This window comes from Dendropsophus ebraccatus, chromosome 12 (genome assembly GCF_027789765.1).
Source record: "Dendropsophus ebraccatus isolate aDenEbr1 chromosome 12, aDenEbr1.pat, whole genome shotgun sequence".
NCBI classification, from domain to species: domain Eukaryota; kingdom Metazoa; phylum Chordata; class Amphibia; order Anura; family Hylidae; genus Dendropsophus; species Dendropsophus ebraccatus.
The window spans coordinates 9,606,017-9,625,154 of NC_091465.1; the positions used below are offsets into that span (position 1 = coordinate 9,606,017).

At 48.5% G+C, this 19,138-nt stretch overlaps 1 protein-coding gene across 1 annotated transcript; it reads left to right on the forward strand.

The window, feature by feature from the left end:
- The first annotated feature begins 6,086 nt into the window (after positions 1-6,086).
- CHMP2A (charged multivesicular body protein 2A) lies at positions 6,087-10,201 on the forward strand. Its single transcript, XM_069948117.1, has 6 exons — positions 6,087-6,132; positions 7,218-7,400; positions 7,703-7,882; positions 8,404-8,534; positions 9,594-9,655; positions 9,752-10,201. Exons 2-6 carry the CDS (start codon positions 7,233-7,235, stop codon positions 9,871-9,873), a joined length of 663 nt encoding a protein of 220 aa, XP_069804218.1. The 5' UTR covers positions 6,087-6,132; positions 7,218-7,232; the 3' UTR covers positions 9,874-10,201.
- Positions 10,202-19,138: the final 8,937 nt, after the last annotated feature.

A 19,138-nucleotide genomic window follows, 5' to 3' on the forward strand; every position in this document is an offset into this window, starting at 1 on the left:
ATGGCTTCAGTCGGGTTGAATAGATGAGCCGGGGGGCTACCGGATCTATAAACCCGTCTGGCATTTCCACCTTCCATGTGAGGAAGCTTATGGTGGTCCTCGGGTGGCGATGGGCTCTGTACTCATCAGGGTTTACAAGGACCCGATCAGTTTAAATAGGTTTTAAGGCCAATATCATGGTGCCCCTCCCCCCCCCTCTGTGACAGCCATGCCTGCGCCCTGATCTGTACTTCAGCGTGCCGGGGGGTAGGGGGCGCCCTTTTTCAGTTAAGGGACTCATTCTCAAAACTTGGTGAAGTTGGCGATTACTGTGCAGTGATGGGGAGGTCGGGTTTTGGGAATGAGGCTCTTGGAGTCACTTGTTGATGTGTATGGTTTTAAATAATAAAACAAAAAGACAAAAAATAAATGAAACGTAAACCTTATGTTGGCGTCTGGTGTTTAATGTGGTCGGGAGGAAGTGTGAGAGGTGCCAGGGAGGGACGGACATAATGGGGACCATCAGTGCAGTGTATGAGTGGTGCCGGGGAGAGACTGACCTAGTGGGAACCATCAGAGCAGTGTATGAGTGGTGTCGGGGAGAGACGGACGTAGTGAGGACCATCAGAGCAGTGTGTGAGTGATGCCGGGGAGAGACGGACGTAGTGAGGACCATCAGAGCAGTGTATGAGTGGTGTCGGGGAGAGACTGACGTAGTGAGGACCATCAGAGCAGTGTGTGAGTGGTGTCGGGGAGAGACTGACGTAGTGAGGACCATCAGAGCAGTGTGTGAGTGGTGCCGGGAAGAGACGGACGTAGTGAGGACCATCAGAGCAGTGTGAGTGCTGCTGAGACAGACGGCAATAGTTGGGACCATCAGTGCAGTGTTTGAGTGGTGTCGGGGAGAGACTGACGTAGTGAGGACCATCAGAGCAGTGTATGAGTGGTGTCGGGGAGAGACTGACGTAGTGAGGACCATCAGAGCAGTGTATGAGTGGTGTCGGGGAGAGACTGACGTAGTGAGGACCATCAGAGCAGTGTGTGAGTGATGCCGGGGAGGTAACAGCCATAGTGAGGACCATCAGAGCAGTGTGTGAGTGGTGTCGGGGAGAGACGGACGTAGTGAGGACCATCAGAGCAGTGTATGAGTGGTGTCGGGGAGAGACTGACGTAGTGAGGACCATCAGAGCAGTGTGTGAGTGGTGCCGGGGAGAGACGGACGTAGTGAGGACCATCAGAGCAGTGTATGAGTGGTGTCGGGGAGAGACGGACGTAGTGAGGACCATCAGAGCAGTGTATGAGTGGTGCTGGGAAGAGACTGACGTAGTGAGGACCATCAGAGCAGTGTGAGTGCTGCTGAGACAGACGGCAATAGTTGGGACCATCAGTGCAGTGTTTGAGTGGTGCCAGGAGAGACGGACCTAGTGGGAACCATCAGAGCAGTGTATGAGTGATGCCGGGGAGGTAACAGCCATAGTGTGGACCATCAAAGCAGTGTATGAGTGGTGTCGAGGAGGGATGGATGTAGTGGGGACCATTAGAGCAGTGTATGAGTGGTGACCTGGGGGTGGTGCCCTGGGTAGGGACTAGACTGGTATCCATAGTGGTGACCTGGGGGAGGGGGGGACATCTGAGCAGTGTGTGAGTGGTGTCCAGGGAGAGACTTGGGCGGCCATAGTGGGAACCAACAGCAATGTGTGAGTGGTGGCAATGGGGGGGAGGGGATTAGAGTGGCCATAATGGAACTTTCTCAGCAATGTGAGTGCTGCCAGGGGAGGGACTGGAAGGAGCGGCCATAGTGGGAACCATTAGAGCAGCGTAAGAGTGGTGCCAGGAAAATGGCTAGAGGAGGTATCCATAGTGGAACTGTCTGAACCCTATGAGTGGTGACGATGAAGAGGACCATCTGAAGAAAGGACTAGAGCTGCATCCATAGTGGAAACCATCAAAGCAATAGAGTGTTCACAAATATGGTGACCAGGGAGAGACTAGATGAATGTCCATACAGAACTATTTGAGCAGTGTATAAATGGTCACCAGAGAGTCGCATGACCATGGCCTGGAAAAGACTTGGATATACACTGCTCCGATGACTCCCACTATGGCCCTCTAGACCAGTGGTTCTCAAACTTTCTACTGGAGCCTCGCCCAACAGACCAAGGCAACGCCTGGGCCTCACCAGACTGACCAAGAGGGTGCCTGGGCCTCACCATCTGTGGTGAAAGTCCATTTAAAAGCTGAAAATAATACTTGGGCGAGCTTTCACCCGTCTCCCAAGCTCTATATACTAATAAAGCAAGTACTAAATAAATTAATAATGTTGCTAAAATGGAGATTTCTGCAAACAGCAAAAGGACTGTGTAGATCATAGTTACTTTGTGAAAACTGGCTCCCCAGCTCTGCCTCACCAACAGCTAGGGGGCGCCTCACAGTTGGAGAAGCACTGCTATAGATCAGGGATGGGGAACCTTCACCCTCCAGCTGTTGCAAAGCTACAATTCCCATCATGCCTGGAGACATAGACATCTGAGCAATGTAGATCCAAGTCTTTTCTCAGGCCATGGCCGCTCCTCTAACAACTCCCTGGTGCCCATTTATACACTGTTCATACTGTTACTACTATGTCCCTCTCGGATATCTGGGGAGGTGCTATAGAAGCTTCCATAATGGTATCTGGGGAAGTGTGTCCATACTGGGATCCATCTGGCGTATGACTAGAAGAGTGTCCACTCATACAGTGCCAAGATGGTTCCCGCTATAGATGCTGCTCTAGTGCCTTCCTGATCACCACTCTTCGGGGCCTATTCCACGGAGCGATAATCTGTTGAATTGGCCCAATTTGGCCGATTATCGCTCCATGGAATAGAGAGAACCACGGTTCAAACCTAAAATCATCGGTCGCCACCCACGCATCACTACATGGAATAGCGGTGCGTGGCGGGTGACCGACGATTTAAAAACATCATACTTTACCTATCCAGGCTGCAGGGTTTCTCCTGCGCTCCTCCCGGCCCCGGTCGTAGCAGCAGCTTTGAAGCGGTCTGTCTGAGCTGACAGACTGCTCAGCCAATCATTGGCTGGGACCGCCGTGGCCAATGATTGGCTGAGCAGTCTGTCGGTTCCGAAGCTGCTGCTGCGCGCAGGAAAAGACCTGCAGCCTGGATAGGTAAAATATGATGTTTAAACAAGGGCTGCAAGGACATCGGTAATGATGTCCCTGCAGCCCTTGCTAAAGGATTATTGGGCTGTGGAATAGGCCCAGTAAATGAGCGCTGATCCTGCTGATCGGCGCTCGTTTACATTGTTGATCGTTAGCCCATTGTTAAACCCTTACACTGCTCAGATGGTTCCCACTATAGATGCTGCCCTAGTGCCTTCCTGATCACCACTCATACACTGCTCAGATGGTTCCCACTATGGAGCCTAGAGGAGCGGCCATGGTGAGCACCATCATCACCCTAAGGGCCGTATTACATGTACCAATTAAGAGGTCAGCGCTCGCTTGCACCTGGTTATGCAGGGAGCAGCAGAAGGCTCGGCCTGGACCGTCTTTATATCATCCAGGTGGCCCACAGAAGAGATGGACCGTCTGCTGCTGCTGTTCCTATTACACGGAGTGACGGCCAGCAGACTGTCCCTATCGGGGACCACGATCAGCTGATATCGTGCACATCGGCGGTTTGTGGTCTTTTCGCTGGCGCTATTACACCAAACGAGGAGCGGACAGTCATCGCTTGGTGTGATAGGGTCCTAAGGGTCCATTTACACAGAAAGATTATCTGCCAAAGATTTAAAGCCAAAGCCAGAAACAGACTATAAACAGAGATCAGGTCATAAAGGTAAGACTGAGATTTCTCCTCTTTTCAAATCCATTCCTGGCTTTGGCTTCAAGTCTTTGGCAGATAATCTTTCTGTGTAAATGGGCCCTTGGTGAGTGATGCTTCCTGGGTGCTTTTGCTTTTTCTATGGCAGTGAGGGTTATGAGGGAGGATTGTCATTAATGTTGGGAGGTTGACAATGGGGATTCCTAATTTTGATAATATTTTTACGCTGTTGAAATCAGTGAGTATTGATGATGCAGTCTGTGTATGGCCAGCCCATTATATAGGGGATACATTATAGCAGCTGAGTGTGACAGGATCCATACACAATAACCATTAGTTTCTTTTAGCATGACTACAAGACCAGACTACAGAGGGTTTGTTTGTAGTCTGTCGCCATGGAGACTCTTAGATATCTATAGGAGTTGTGGTAGTATAGAGAGCTGGAATATGGTTGCTATGGAGAACTACTGTTGGGTGTGTTTTTGTCCTGGTCCTGGCGACTGGGGTTTCACACTCCTTCCCCTGTGTGTGATCGCCTATGGGATTTCTAATGTTTGCAAATAATTTATTTACCAAAAATGACTCCTTATCCCAGAGATAAAGCTCTAAAGTCTTAACCACTAGGTGTCTCACTTCTCTGCAACCTGCCGTCTACTGCTTGTTGAGAAGGCAAATCTGTCTCTGATTCAGTCTGAGCTGAGTAACCGCAAGCTGAGACAGTGTTTTCTTGGGTATTTGCTGCTGCTCTGGACAGTTCCTGTCATGGACAGAGGTGGCAGCAGAGAGCACTGTGTCAGACTGGAAAGAATACACCACTTCCTGCAGGGCATACAGCAGCTGATAAGTACTGGAAGACTGGAGCTTTCTTAATAGAAATTACAAATCTCTGGCACTTTTTGACACCAGTTGATTTGAAAGAAGACATTTTCGCTGGAGTACATTTCTGTACCAAAGCTAGTTCCGACTCCACAGCCCTGGCCACCAGATCAAAAGAAACATGTATCAGGAGCATCAGGGACATAGTCGGGGGGAGGGAATCTATGGAGGAGGGCCTATATGCACAGCCCTAAGGGCCCACTCCACCGGACGTTTATCGTTCAGATTTATCGTTAAATTGTTCAAATCTAAACGATAATCGTTGACTGTAATTCCACATTTGTTCACTAATCGTTCCGTGTAATTGCACATTGTTCATTGTTTTCCTGAAATCAGATGGAGTAAACGATCATAGTAGCGATCGTTACTAATAATAATATGGTATGGTGAACGATTTTTAGGTTAACAATAAACAATCTCGTTTGTGATAGTTTATCGTTAGTCGTTAAAAATCACTCCATGTAAAAGGACCCTAAGACTGACAATAAGATAACACCATCTGTAACAACACTGACTCCCCTGACAAAGGGCCCTATTCCACCGGACGATTATCGTTCAGATTATCGTTAAATCTCTCGAATCTAAACGATAACGAAATCGTTGATCGCTTTATAAGACCTGGACCTATTTTTATCGTTGCTCGTTCGCAAAACGTTCGCAAATTGTTAGCATTGAATAAGACGTCGTTTGGTCGTTCGCAATAGATACGAACGCAATAGCGAATAAATAGCGAAGAAAAACAACCGCAGTTACGATCATAAGTAACGATTATCGTTCCATGGAAATGAGTGAATGTTGTCAGGTCTTTCGCAATAGCGGTCGTTTGTGATCGTTTATCGTTAGTCGTTAAAAATCGCTCCGTGTAAAAGGACCCTACTGACAATAAGATAACACCATCTGTAACAACACTGACACACAACCACACACAACCACAGGACAAGGGTGGCACTAATTTTATTTATTTATTTTTTTAAATAAAGCTTTAAATAATGCATGATGGGAGTTGTAGTTTTGCAACAGCTGGAGGGCTGAAGGTTCACTACCCCTGATATAATGGCCGTGACTGGTTGCAGATACTTTACTGCTCCTCTTAAATCACAATCCACAGGTTACCACAACCAGCCTCAGGATTAGGAGCCATTACAGCACTCCGACCGCTAGAGGCCGCACTAACACAGCATTTCCATTGAGGTGGCCATTTTGTCGGAGACCATTTACCGTTGAAGCGCCTGTGCGTCAGTGACGTCACGCGATCCTGCAGCGAGGACACAGCTTTTGAATGTCGTTATCCCCCTGCTCTTCTCTTCTATCACCTGGCAGCTAAAGCGGACCGAAACCTCCCCGCCGGTGACGAAGCGGCGCTCCCACGTCCCCTCGTGACCGCTGACGTCACGGACCGGACAAACAGGAAGAGAGAAGCGGAGAACGAGTTGTAGTCCGGACCGGGAAGGAGGTGAGTGTGCCCTGCTAGGAGGAGAGTTATGGCTGCTAGTGTGTGTTATAGGAAGAAGATGGAGAACTACAAGTCTCAGCATTCCCTATAATGGCTTTGCTGGAGGAGTTGTGCTGAGACGTCTTCTAAATCCATAGACTAAAGGCTGTGTAACAAGATGGAGCTGGAGCGGCCCCGTGCCCCCCGGTGTTGGTATGGAGACCCCCAATATTTGGTATGGACAACACCAGAGTGAGGAGACACTGCTGCCTGGCAACAGGCTCCGCCCCCCACAGGTGACCACCTAGGACCCCCATGCCCCCCTGGACAGCGACACCTTCCAGGTTATATATGGGACAATGTTTACATCTCGGATGCCTCAGGGAAGATGGCCGCCAGTCCCGGGGCCCCCTCATTATAGTGATCAGTGGGGGCCCAGCTAAGCCGCACACAGAGAACGGTCTCACACAACATGGGTGCAACTTCATGAGAAGCCCCTTTAAGTCAGGGATGACATGGCTGATAGCTCCGTGCCCCATGATAACACTTCCTGCTCAGGGCTCTAGCCTCATCCAGGTCACCAATCTCATCAATATTCACATTCCTATGGACTATCATCATCTTTGATATTATTTGCAGCCAGTGATTAGAATTCACAAGATGACAAGGAAGTGTTGTCATAGGGAGCTGCAAGTATTGCGGGGGTAAGGTGTAATAATCTGGCCCCTCTGGTTGCTGGTTGGACCCTCAGTACTGTAGTGATCCGCCATGAGATAGATCCCACCAGGTGACGCATCATGGAGGTCCCCAGCCTCTTCTTACAGACGTCTATAAGATTAAGACCCGGAGACTATGAAGCCGAGGAAGCAAGGAGAACCCACAGGGACGGTCTAGTCCTGACCACCAGGCCTCGCTCCCAGTCTCTCGATCACTGGATGTGGATTTACTCCAGTTCTTTGCTTCTCCCCGGGGTCACGGCTCTGATCTGCATATAGGGGACCGCCAATAGTATTGGGGCAGGGACTGTAATAAATTAGATTCAGTGTTTTTGTATTTTCTGTGACGTCTAAAGTTAAACTCAAAAAGTTTTAATCTCATCCCATTAGATCTAAGAAGCAAAGATGGATTTTTTATTTGGCCGCCGGAAAACCCCCGAGGAGATGCTGAGGCAGAACCAGCGAGCCCTGACCCGGGCCATGAGGGAGCTCGACCGAGAGAGGCAGAAGCTGGAGCAACAAGAGAAGAAGATCATCGCCGACATCAAGAAGATGGCGAAACAGGGGCAGATGGTGAGTGACTTGTCACAATGCAGGAACCAGGGCTACGGGGGTAGTGAGTGTAAGCTATTGTCCCCTGTTATCAGCCACTGAAGGGGGGGGGGGGGGGTATGCAAAAACAGCGCCACCCCTGTCCTCAGGTTGTGTGCGGTATTACAATTCAGCTCCATTCGCTTTAATGGAACTGAGCTGCAAAAACCCGCTCCCAACCCGCTGTTTCTGGAAGACAGTAGCCATGTTTTTCTATATTGAAATAGGCCACATGGATTATCCGTACCTCTGTTACCGACGCAGTCTCTCTTTCTTTATTCCAGGATGCAGTGAAAATTATGGCTAAAGACCTGGTTCGCACACGACGATACGTGAAGAAGTTTATACTGATGCGGGCAAATATCCAGGCCGTGTCTCTAAAGATCCAGACCCTGAAGTCCAACAACTCGATGGCCCAGGCTATGAAAGGGGTGACCAAAGCCATGGCCACCATGAACAGACAGGTACAGAGAACAGCTGAGAGACACAGAGCTATGCGTACATTAATAGTATATGTCTGTGAAACTACAACTCCCAGCATGCCCTGACTGACAAAGGCCTGCTGGGAGTTGGTTGTGCATCAGCTGTAGAGCCGCTGTTTGGAGACCAGTGGTGTACGGGGTGAAGTGTTGCTGCACTATAGTGGTTTCAGATCATGGAACATTGTGACAGAGTAGCAGCTCTGTTTGGTTAGACAAGACCTCAATGTCACCGGGATAAAAGAAGTATGAGAAGATCATCAAACAGCTCCCCATATCTCAGCTTTTTGAGAGTCTACAATGGACGGAGGAGGAAATGATTAAATATTTTAGTTTGCGGATGAAGCTTGGTAGAAGGTTGTCACTGGCTCCGACCCTTGCGTGACTATGACAGTTCTTATTGTCACGGCTTCTGAACCCATCAGTTTTCCTCCTGCTTTCAGTATTAGAGATTTCTTTCCAGTTCTCTGATTTCCTGTCTTTTCTTTCCTCGTGTTTCCTTGTAGTTGAAGCTTCCCCAGATCCAGAAGATCATGATGGAGTTTGAAAAACAGTCAGAAATCATGGACATGAAGGAGGAGATGATGAACGATGCCATCGATGATGCCATGGGCGATGAGGATGATGAAGAGGAGACGTACGTAGACCTGTCCACATATACATATATAATATATACACACACACCTGTATACACTGTAATGGTTGTGCTTATTCTTAGCACCTAAACTTCTATTAGGTGATAGAGAAAGCAAAATTGCTTGGCTTTGCTCTCTGGCGCTTTCTCTCCCTGTATAGTTGACAGCTCGTGCCATCGCTCTTCACTCTGTGAGTGGGCTGTGATGGTGGTCTGGTATTCAGTTTTTCACCTTCTATGTTTCCCTCTGAGATTCCACAAGTCTCCAGTGTTTGGATTGTCTCGGAAGGCAGGTCCCATCTGACATAGCGATGCACAGCTGACTCGCATTTGTTTTCCTTTAACGCAGAGGTGGGGAACCGTGAGCCTTTCAGCTGTTGCCTTCAGCTATCCAGGCATGATGGGAATTGTAGTTTTGTAACCGTGGAGAGCCAAAAGTTTCCCACCCTGACTTTTAAAGTGTGACTATCGTCATAGAAAACTTCTGACTTATCATAGAGACATGCAGATGGACGATTTTTAGAACGTTGCAGCTCAGTCTGCTCTGTGTCAGCATAATCAGTCAGGCTCCATAGACTTCCATTGTCACTGATCATGTGACACAGAGCCGGGAGAGGATAGAGCTTGGCTCGTTTTCCCGATCGGTATGAGTCCAATCACTCAGACCCAGACCGATCAAAACTTTTGACATGTCTCTGACGTGTGAAAAGTCTTCTCTGATGACCGTGACACTTTAACCCCATTGAAACAATCTCCTGGGAAATATGGAGCAGGCTGTGGAGATGAGGTCGCTTCACATGTGGTGGGTGCCAGCTGTGTATGACAAATAGAAGGGATGGGGGTTAGTGATGGTGGGACCCTTCTGCGGTTTTGAGAATGGCCCCCAGTCTGGACTGAATGACGTGTCAATGTGCAGACTCCTGTGCGCTCCATTCACAGTTCTGTTTAGGTGTCTCCATCATAGTCAGACTCTTATAAGTCTTTATGGTAGTAGAGCTCTATAAAAGGGATAAGCAGATGGTTTGCTCAGCGCTCTGTAATAACTATGGTCTCTCTCTGCAGCGACGCCGTGGTCTCCCAGGTCCTGGATGAGCTGGGCCTGACACTGACCGATGAGCTGTCCAGTGAGTATTCCTTCATCCATCCTTTGTATCTCGCCATTATATATAAGCATGTGCCGTTCTCTTTGGAAACTTATGATGTTCCTTTACGCCTTCCAGACCTTCCCTCTACCGGAGGTTCCCTCAGCGTGGCCGGAGCCAAGAAAGGAGAACCCACAGCCGCTTTAGCCGATGCAGATGCGGATCTGGAGGAACGGCTGAACAACCTGCGACGGGATTAACACCTTGCACCCTGCACTACACGAACTCTGGGTTTTATCTTGTTTTTTGTTTTTCTGCGTTATACGTGGGGCTGTAGGTGAACGGCTCAGAACCTCCTGTATCGGGCTGGATGGCGGTCAGCGTATGTATCTCCAGCCCCCCGGCCACTAGCTGCCCCCTGATTCCACTCCCGTCCACATTGTAGTAAATGGACGAAGAAGACTGTTCTGATTTTATATTACCTGTGTGTTGCCGAGTTCTTCTTCTCGTGTTCCTGTCTCAGCTCCGCTTTCATTCGAAGGGCGACAGGCGCCGTTTTCTGTAAATAAAACCTGTCTGAGAACCAAAGCTTTTATACCGATCCCTATGTAGGAGCATAAGGGTTAATATCCCCTGTATAGAAATGCATCACTGGTTAAAGTGAAACTGTCATTTAAAAAAAATTCTAGAAGTAATTTTAAGAAACTCTGTAATAGGTTTTATTAGGAGTTTCCTTCTGTACTCAGACAGCCTCATCCTCGCTTATCTGTGTCCATTATGGTCTATGGAGAGAGGAGGGGTCAAGGGGGCTGATAAAACCTTCTACAGAGTTTCTTAAATTCGCTTGTACTATAGATTGCTGCAAAAAAATAAAATAAAAAAATTAAATGACAGTTCCACTCTAAATACGTTGTAATCTTGTATCGCCATGTTCTATAGGAAACAGGGATCTTGGCAATCAAGTCCCCGATCGATGACAGCAGGCTGGTATATTTCTGGATATGTAGTCTATGTGTTAGGCTGTGTTCCAGACTATACCACGCGCCTATTCGTGAGGGGATGGGCTTTACGGTTGTGGCTACCATCCCATCACAAATGTGGAAACAGCCATAAGGTTGGGGGCACTCACATATTACGTTTGTGGCCGTAATTAGAGACTACGTGGAACGGACTTCGGCCTTCCCAGCATTACCATTCATTATGATGCCAGGAGCTCCAAAACTGTTTAAATCTTTGTGTTACTGTACAGAAGGGCAACGATTGAAACCATTTCCACCATCGTAATGAATGATGAAGCCGGGAATTCCAAAGTCCGTTCCGTTGCACGTCGTCTGTAATTACGGACTTTGCACAAGATTTGTGAGCGCCCCCTGAGGTTTGCTGCTTCAGTGTTTATAGAACTTGTAGCAAGATGTTTCTATGGTAACTAAAGTACAGTTATAACAACTTTTTTAGACTTTAAATTTTTTTTTTTTGACAAATACATCAAGTTTATGATGCTCAATATTTACAGTATTGATCCTTCTTTTTCAAGACTTCTATAGTTCACCCTGGCATATGGGGGGAGATTTATCAAACATGGTGTAAAGTGAAACTGGCTCAGTCGCCCCCGGCAACCAATCAGATTCCACTTTTCATTCCTCACAGACTCTTTGGAAAATGAAAGGTGGAATCTGATTGGTTGCTAGGGGGAACTGAGCCAGTTTCATTTTACACCATGTTTGATAAATCTCCCCCATGGAGTGTCAGCTTCTGGGCCAAATCCTGACATAATAACAATCCATTCTTTCCTGATCAGTGCTAGGAGTGTTTGCCTTCACCACAGTTGATCCTCTTCATTAATGGGAAACTATCAGCAGGTGAGACGGATTGAATGTCCCTATTGCACATGGGGAGCTGAGAATTAAGGCAAGGTTCTTACCTTCATCCTCGGCGCTGTTTCTGTGCAGTTTGATGTTTAAATCCCTAGGCCAGTAAGGCAATTTGGTGTCTTAGGGATGGGACTATGTCCCCCGGTGCACCGATCTGCCCCCAGCCAGCCCAAGTGAATATCAGCAGAGTGGGCACCTGCTTTACTAGCCTAGAAATGAAACTACAAGCTGCTTGGAAATGGCACTGAGGATGAAGGTGAAAAAAAAATAAAACCTTCATCCCCTGTGCGCAATAGGGATATGTCCGCAGGTAAGATTCGTGATAATCCAATACAGTAATTTTTCAATTTAGGAGCAAACATATAAGCAGCAATGTCCTTGTCTGTAAAGCCCTTCTGATGCAAAGCAATGGTGACTGCTGGCGGGTCCTTGGAGGTAACCAGAGATAACAGAAGGAGGAGAATCTTCTCTTATTCTTCCGAGCTAATGAGAAGGTTACTGGAGTGGTGGCATCCCGGCTGAAATTCAGTGGAAGTTGAGTTTTTGTGGTTAAAGGGGTACTACAGTAAAATGTTTTTTTCTTTTAAATCATCTGGTTTCAGAAATTTAAACCGATTTGTAATTTACTTCTACTTGTAATCTCCAGTCTTCCAGTTCTTATCAGCTGCTGGATGTCCTGCAGGATTCTCTCCAGTCTGACACAGTGCTCTCTGCCGCAACCTCTGTCCATGTCAGGAACTGTCCAGAGCAGCAGCAAAACCCCATAGAAATCCTCTCCTGCTCTGGACAGTTCCTGACATGGACAGAGGTGGCAGTAGAGAGCACTGTGTCAGACTGGAGAAAATACATCTCTTCCTGCAGGGCATACAGCAACTGATAAGTACTGGAAGACTGGAGATTTTTAAATTTTAGTAAATTACAAGTCTATGTAGACGGCATTGGGTCTATTAAATTAAATGGGCCTGGCTGCTTTATGTGTCAGAAGCTATAGATTTGTAATTCACCCGACGTCCTCGTCCGTTGTGCACAGCAGAAAATCAGCTAATGGATTATACAAAAATCTGCATTTCCAAATGTTGCTGCAGATCCAAAGTGTTTCCACAACAACGTCCAAAACTCTGTGGGTTTTGTCTTTTATCCGTGAAGTCAATGAAGAAGATCTGCAGAAAATATCTAGCTAGTTCCAGTATGTATGGCTTCAAAGCATTACATGTGTCACATGACTCATTGTGCAAATTGATAGTGCCCCCCTACTCCAGTTAATATAGTGGGTAATAGTTGTAGTATCCCATTGATGTGAATGGGGCAGCACTGAATCAGTGTTACAGACCTTTCTCAGAATCAGTAGTATTCCCCGATGTCAGACACCTAATGCCATGATTACTTAATGTCAGATTCCCCTCCCCCATCCTGTATGATCATCTGACACATCCGGATTCTCTTCTTGCCTCTGGATCTGATTCTATCTATGACTCAGGGACTCATGACTGTGGTGAGGTGATCAGAGGTTATATCACCTGGTTAGGGACGGGCCCTGTTGTCATTCAGGTCATGTGACTTGTGTAACCAGGAGCTAAGGAGACAATAAAACTGAAGCTCTGGCTTATCTACGTTTGCTTTACATTTTATTATAATCTATAGTTTCCTGTTGTCGGCCATTTAATACTGTATTGTTCCATAGTATGTGACGGGTGAGTGTAGAGTGCAGCCCGATCAGCAGTGACAGCGCTCAGGGCTCCACCGCCATACAGGAGGGTGAACACTTGTGAGACTTTGACCCACCGAATATGCAGAAAGGTCGGCTGGGGACTGACTAGATAGGAAATTATTGTTGGACCTCACATCCCTTTGAGATGCCTTAACCCCTTAAGGTCCAAGCCAATTTTCGTTTTTGCGCTTTTGCTTTTTCCATTTTATGTTTAAAAGTCCATAGCGCTTGCATTTTTTCACCTAGAGACGTATATGAGCGCTTATTTTTTGCGAAACCAATTGTACTTTGCAATGACCGGCATAATTTTTCCATAAAATATGTTGTGAAACCGGAAAAAAATCATTTGCGCTGTCAAATTGAAAAAAAAACGAATTTGTTTTGATTTCGGGGAGTTTTGCATTTACGCCGTCCGTCCTATGGTAAAACTGACTTGTTATGCATGTTCCTCAAGTTGTTACGATTACTATGATATATAACATGTATAACTTATATTGTATCTGATGTCCTGTAAAAAATTCAAACCATTGTTAACAAATATATGTCACTTAAAATCGCTCCATTCCCAGGCTTATAGCGCTTTTATCCTTTGGTCTATGGGGCTGTGTGAGGTGTCAGTTTTTGCGCCATGATGCGTTCTTTCTACCGGTACCTTGATTGCGCATATACGACTTTTTGATAGCTTTTTATTACATTTTTTCTGGATTTGATGCGACCAAAAATGCGCAATTTTGCACTTTGGGATTTTTTTGCGCTGACGCCGTTTACCGTGCGAGATCAGGAATGTGATTAATTAATAGTTCGGGCGATTACGCGCGTGGCGATACTAAATATGTTTATTTATTTATTTATTAATTTATATTTATAAAATGGGAAAAGGGAGGTGATTTGGACTTTTATTAGGGGAGGGGATTTTTTATTAATAAAAAACACTTTTTTACATGGACTAGAAGCCCCCCTGGGGGACTTGTATATAGACAGCACTGATCTCTCATAGAGATCAATGCTGTGTATATACACAGCAAAGATCCATGAGATCGGTCATAGATTGCTATGGCCTGCTGCAGGCCATAGCAATCTACTGCCGAGCCGGGATCAGCGTCATTCCGACACTGAGGCCCGGCACGGCCAGAAGAACGGATCTCCCCCCCGCGATCGCATCGCGGGGGGGAGATCCGACCCACTAGACACCAGGGATGTGATGTCTGAAGCCCTTCAATGCAGCTGTCAGGTTTGACAGCTGCATTGAAGTGCTTAATTAGCCGGCGCGGCAACGGGACCCGCGCCGGCTAACAGAGGCACTGCCCGGCTGCACGTGTCAGCCGGGATCAGCGCCGTTCAGAGCGGGGTCCCCGCTCTGAACACCCCCCGCGGCGCCATGACGTATTAGATACGTCATGGGTCGCTAAGGGGTTAAAGGGTTTGTCGAGGCTCAGAAAACATGGCTGCTTTCTTTCAGAGACAGCACCACTTCAATTCTCTGATTGGGTGTGGGTTTTTTTCAGCTAATTTCCCTAGAAGTGAATTGAGCTGACTTGTAATACCACACACAACCTGAGGACAGGGGTGGTGCTGTATTTTTCTAATACTTGATAACCAGGCCTGTATTTAGAGTTTATGCTGCCCTAGGCCCTTTGCACGCAGAGGCTACCCCCCCCCCCCCCCCCCCCCCCCCCCGCTCTGCTTGATGCCCGCTGTTCTCATCAAACAGACGTGATGGAGGAAGGAAGGAGGCCGGGGACGTCTTAGTTTGGGGACTGGTTCTGTCCAGTGTTGGACTGGGGTACCTGGGGCCCACCAATATACAACCAGTGAGACACGACATGCTGACCCGCTCCTTTCCTGAATTCATCTGTATCTGTGACAAATCTCAGAACACCCTCCATTTATACAGCTCTCAGGGTATGCTGGGAGTTGTAGTCTCTGAGAGGACAACCCTGTAATAAATCACTGTGTGCAGAGGCTCCTGGTGGCTGCAATCTGTGGGTGACAACCATCAGCCCTGAAGGTCCAGCCATACATCTATCTACAGCGGCAGCTATCAGAGGATTGTACTACTGTACTACAACTCCCAGCATATCCTGAGGGCTGCAGACTGTCAGTACATGCTGGGAGTTGTAGTGCCTGCAGCTGTTGTAGTTGGGTCCTATACACTGGATGTTTTGTGGGAGATTAGAATACATAGATCTGTGGGGGCTCAGTGCAGGGAAGTAACCCCAGAACATCACTAATAGGGGACAGAACAAAAACATCTCCCCCTATCCCCTATTAGTGATGTTCTGGGGACACTTCCCTGCAGTGAGCCCCCACAGATCTATATATACTTATATGCCACAAAGCATCCAGTGTATAATACACCTAGGACCCAACTACAGCAGCTGCAGGCACTACAACTCCCAGCATATCCTGAGGGCTGCAGACTGTCAGTACATGCTGGGAGTTGTAGTGCCTGCAGCTGTTGTAGTTGGGTCCTGGAGGCGTTGTGGGAGATCAGAATACATAGATCTGTGGGGGCTCAGTGCAGGGAAGTGACCCCAGAACATCACTAATAGGGGATAGGGGGAGATGTTTTTGTTCTATCCCCTATTAGTGATGTTCTGGGGTCACTTCCACACACTGAGCCCCCACAGATCTCTGTATTCTTATCTCCCACAAAGCCTCCAGTGTATAATGCACCTAGGACCCAACTACAACAGCTGCAGGCACTACAACTCCCAGCATTTACTGACAGTCTACAGCCCTCAGGATATGCTGGGAGTTGTAGTGCCTGCAGCTCTTGTAGTTGGGTCCTAGTTTAAAAGTTTGCGCTAGTGTACTGCAGTGACCGCAGGGCTGTGTCAGTACACTACCGCAAACAATACACTGACCCAATGGTATACAGGCTCTGCACACAGTGCAGTTACTAATGACTCACAGGAGACGTCTTCTCGAATTGCCGTCGCTAACTTTTTGCTTTCTTCTCCATCTGGCGCAGCATCATGAAAACTTCTCCGACCACAACTCATCTGCAGTGTGGGCAGCTGGGGGGGACTGAGGAAGAGAGGCAGCTGGGGGGGGGGGGACTGAGGAAGGGAGGCAGCTGGGGGTGACTGAGGAAGGGAGGCAACTGGGGGTGACTGGGGAAGGGAGGCAGCTGGGGGTGACTGGGGAAGGGAGGCAGCTGGGGGTGACTGGGGAAGGGAGGCAGCTGGGGGTGACTGGGGAAGGGAGGCAGCTGGGGGTGACTGGGGAAGGGAGGCAGCTGGGGGGGACTGAGGAATGGAGGCAGCTGGGGGTGACTGAGGAATGGAGGCAGCTGGGGGTGACTGAGGAATGGAGGCAGCTGGGGGTGACTGGGGGAGCCAGGGAGAGCAGCTGGGGGAAAGGGAGAGCAGCTGGGGGGCAGGGGGAGAGGCTGGGGGGCAGGGGGAGAGGCTGGGGGTAGGGGGAGAGGTTGGGGGGGCAGGGGGAGAGGCTGGGGGGGCAGGGGGAGAGGCTGCCCGCCAGCAGGGGAGCAGCTGAGGATGCAGGGGGGCCGGGCAGACGCTGGGGGGCAGGGGGGAGAGACTGGGGGGAGACGGGGCGGCCAGGAGCAGGATGGGCAGGCAGGCTGGTTCCCTCCCCCCATGCAGCGCCGAGGTCTGGGGTCCGGGGTACAGGGTGCAGGGCCGGGGGTGAGCTTCCGGCACACACAGTCTGACAGAGGCCGGAAGCTCACAGCTGCAGCCCCGCAGTCCTCTATCTTCTCTCCTGCTCAGCGATGACGTCACATCACGTGAGCGCCACCGAGCAGGAGAGAAGATCCGGGACCGCGGGGCTGCAGCTGTGAGCTTCCGGCCTCTGTCAGACTGTGTGTGCCGGAAGCTCAACCCCTGCCTCGCACCCCGGACCCCGGACCTCGGCGCTGCATGGGGGGAGGGAACCAGCCTGCCTGCCCATCCTGCTCCTGCTCCCGGCTGCTCTGTCACCCCCATCCCCCCCCCCATCCCCCCCCCCCATCCCCCCCCCTAGTAGTCTGTTGCCACCTATTACACGGAGTGACAGGCAGCAGACCGCCACTATCGGCCTAGTTCTTTTCCAACATGCTGATCGTTGCCTTTCAACAGGAGCTATTACACCAAGTGATTATTGGCCGTAACGGCTGATAATTGTATTGTTTAATAGGGCCTTTACTGGTGGGATGTATCAGGAGCAGGTGGCCAGTCAGTTCTTGTAAATGAGGTTGGAAGACGAAAAAATGGGCAATACTGTAGTACTATATCACTGCAGTGTGCGATATACTATAGCGCCATCTCATGGTACAGCCCTGCCACATCACCTCATGTTTTGTCCATATATCTACAACCTGTCAGAAAGGTTTGCTGACATACACCAGGGACTGAAGGTAGTCTAATAGTCACTGTGGGGGAGATTGATGGCGCCATCTAATAGTAAGAGCAACCAATCACAGCTCAGCTTTCACTTCTTCTATTGTTCTGGTAAAATGAAAGCTGAGCTGTGATTGGTTGCTATGGGCAACAATAAAAATCTTATAAATCTCCCGGCTACATTTACCCCTTGTTTTCTGCCCCAGCTCCTTCTATGTACAATGGCTGGACCAGGGGCAAATAAAGCACCTGTGCCTCGTGTTACTCCCAGTTTGTAGTCTGTACACTCTCGCCGGCTGGTCTCATATGGAAATAAAATTTGGGTTACCTGTAATTTTCTTTTCCTGGAGTCCGTAGGCAGCACAACAATGGGTTAAGTCCAGGTTTCCTGGAACAAGTCAGAAGAGACTAATTAGCAGTAATTAAAAAAACACTTAGGTAATTAAGACCGCTATAAGTATGCTGAGAGACCACAGACACATTGAGTAGTATGCAGCAAAAACAAATTTTATTGGGGGGGTACTTGTGCTGCCTACGGACTCCAGGAAAAGAAAATTACAGGTAACCCAAATTTTATTTCCTTCCTGGACGTCCTACGGCAGCACAACAATGGGATTTGATAAGCCATATTTTAAGGGTGGGAAATACTGTCAACAGGAGATTGTAGCACTTTTTTGCCAAAGGCTGAGTACTTAGACACGTCCAGTCTGTAATGGCGGACAAAGGTGGCCGGACTTGACCATGTTGCAGCCCTGCATATTTCCTCCAGAGGGACACATCTTGATTCGGCCCAGGAGGTGGCAGTGGACCGAGTAGAATGGGCACGCAGCTGGCCTGGAACTTCGAGACCCTCTTTAGTGTAGCAGAAGGCTATAGTGTCTCTTATCCACCTGGCCAGGGTGGGCTTAGAAGCTTTTTGACCTTCGCAAGTCGAGGAGAATAGGAGGAAGAGATGCTCCGTCTTTCTGACCAAACTAACCCTTTCAAGGTAGCACAAAACCGATCTCCTTACATCTAGAAGTGCCACCGAGGGATCGGATGAGGACATAGAGGGTAGGAAGATTTCCTGATTCATATTGAAGGAGGATGCAACTTTAGGCCGGAACCCAGGAAGGGTGCGTAACGCCAGACAGTCCCCCAGGTCTCTCAGGTAAGGCTCTCTTGATGAAAGCGCCTGCAGTTCGCTTATCCTCCTTGCAGAGGCCATGGCGACCAGAAACAGAGTCTTCCAGGACAGATACTTTATATCTGCCCTTTCCAGCGGTTCGAAAGGAGGCTGGACTAGATGCTTCAGTACCACGAGCAGATCCCACGAAGGCACAGGACTTCGAACCGAAGGATTTATATTTTTGACGGCTTTGAAGAAAGTTCTCACCATCTGATTGTTGGAGAACTTGCCGTTAAGGTGCGCGTTGATAGCTGTAAACTGAAGCTTCAAAGTACTTAGCTTCAAACCCTTCTTTAGACCTTCCTGCAAAAAATGAAGAATTGTTGGAAGAGAAACTGTAGCAGATGGGCCAATTGAAGACATAAATATCCTCCATATCCTGTCATATGTCTTAAGGGTATTAGGTTTTCTAGCCTTAGACAAGGTCTCGAT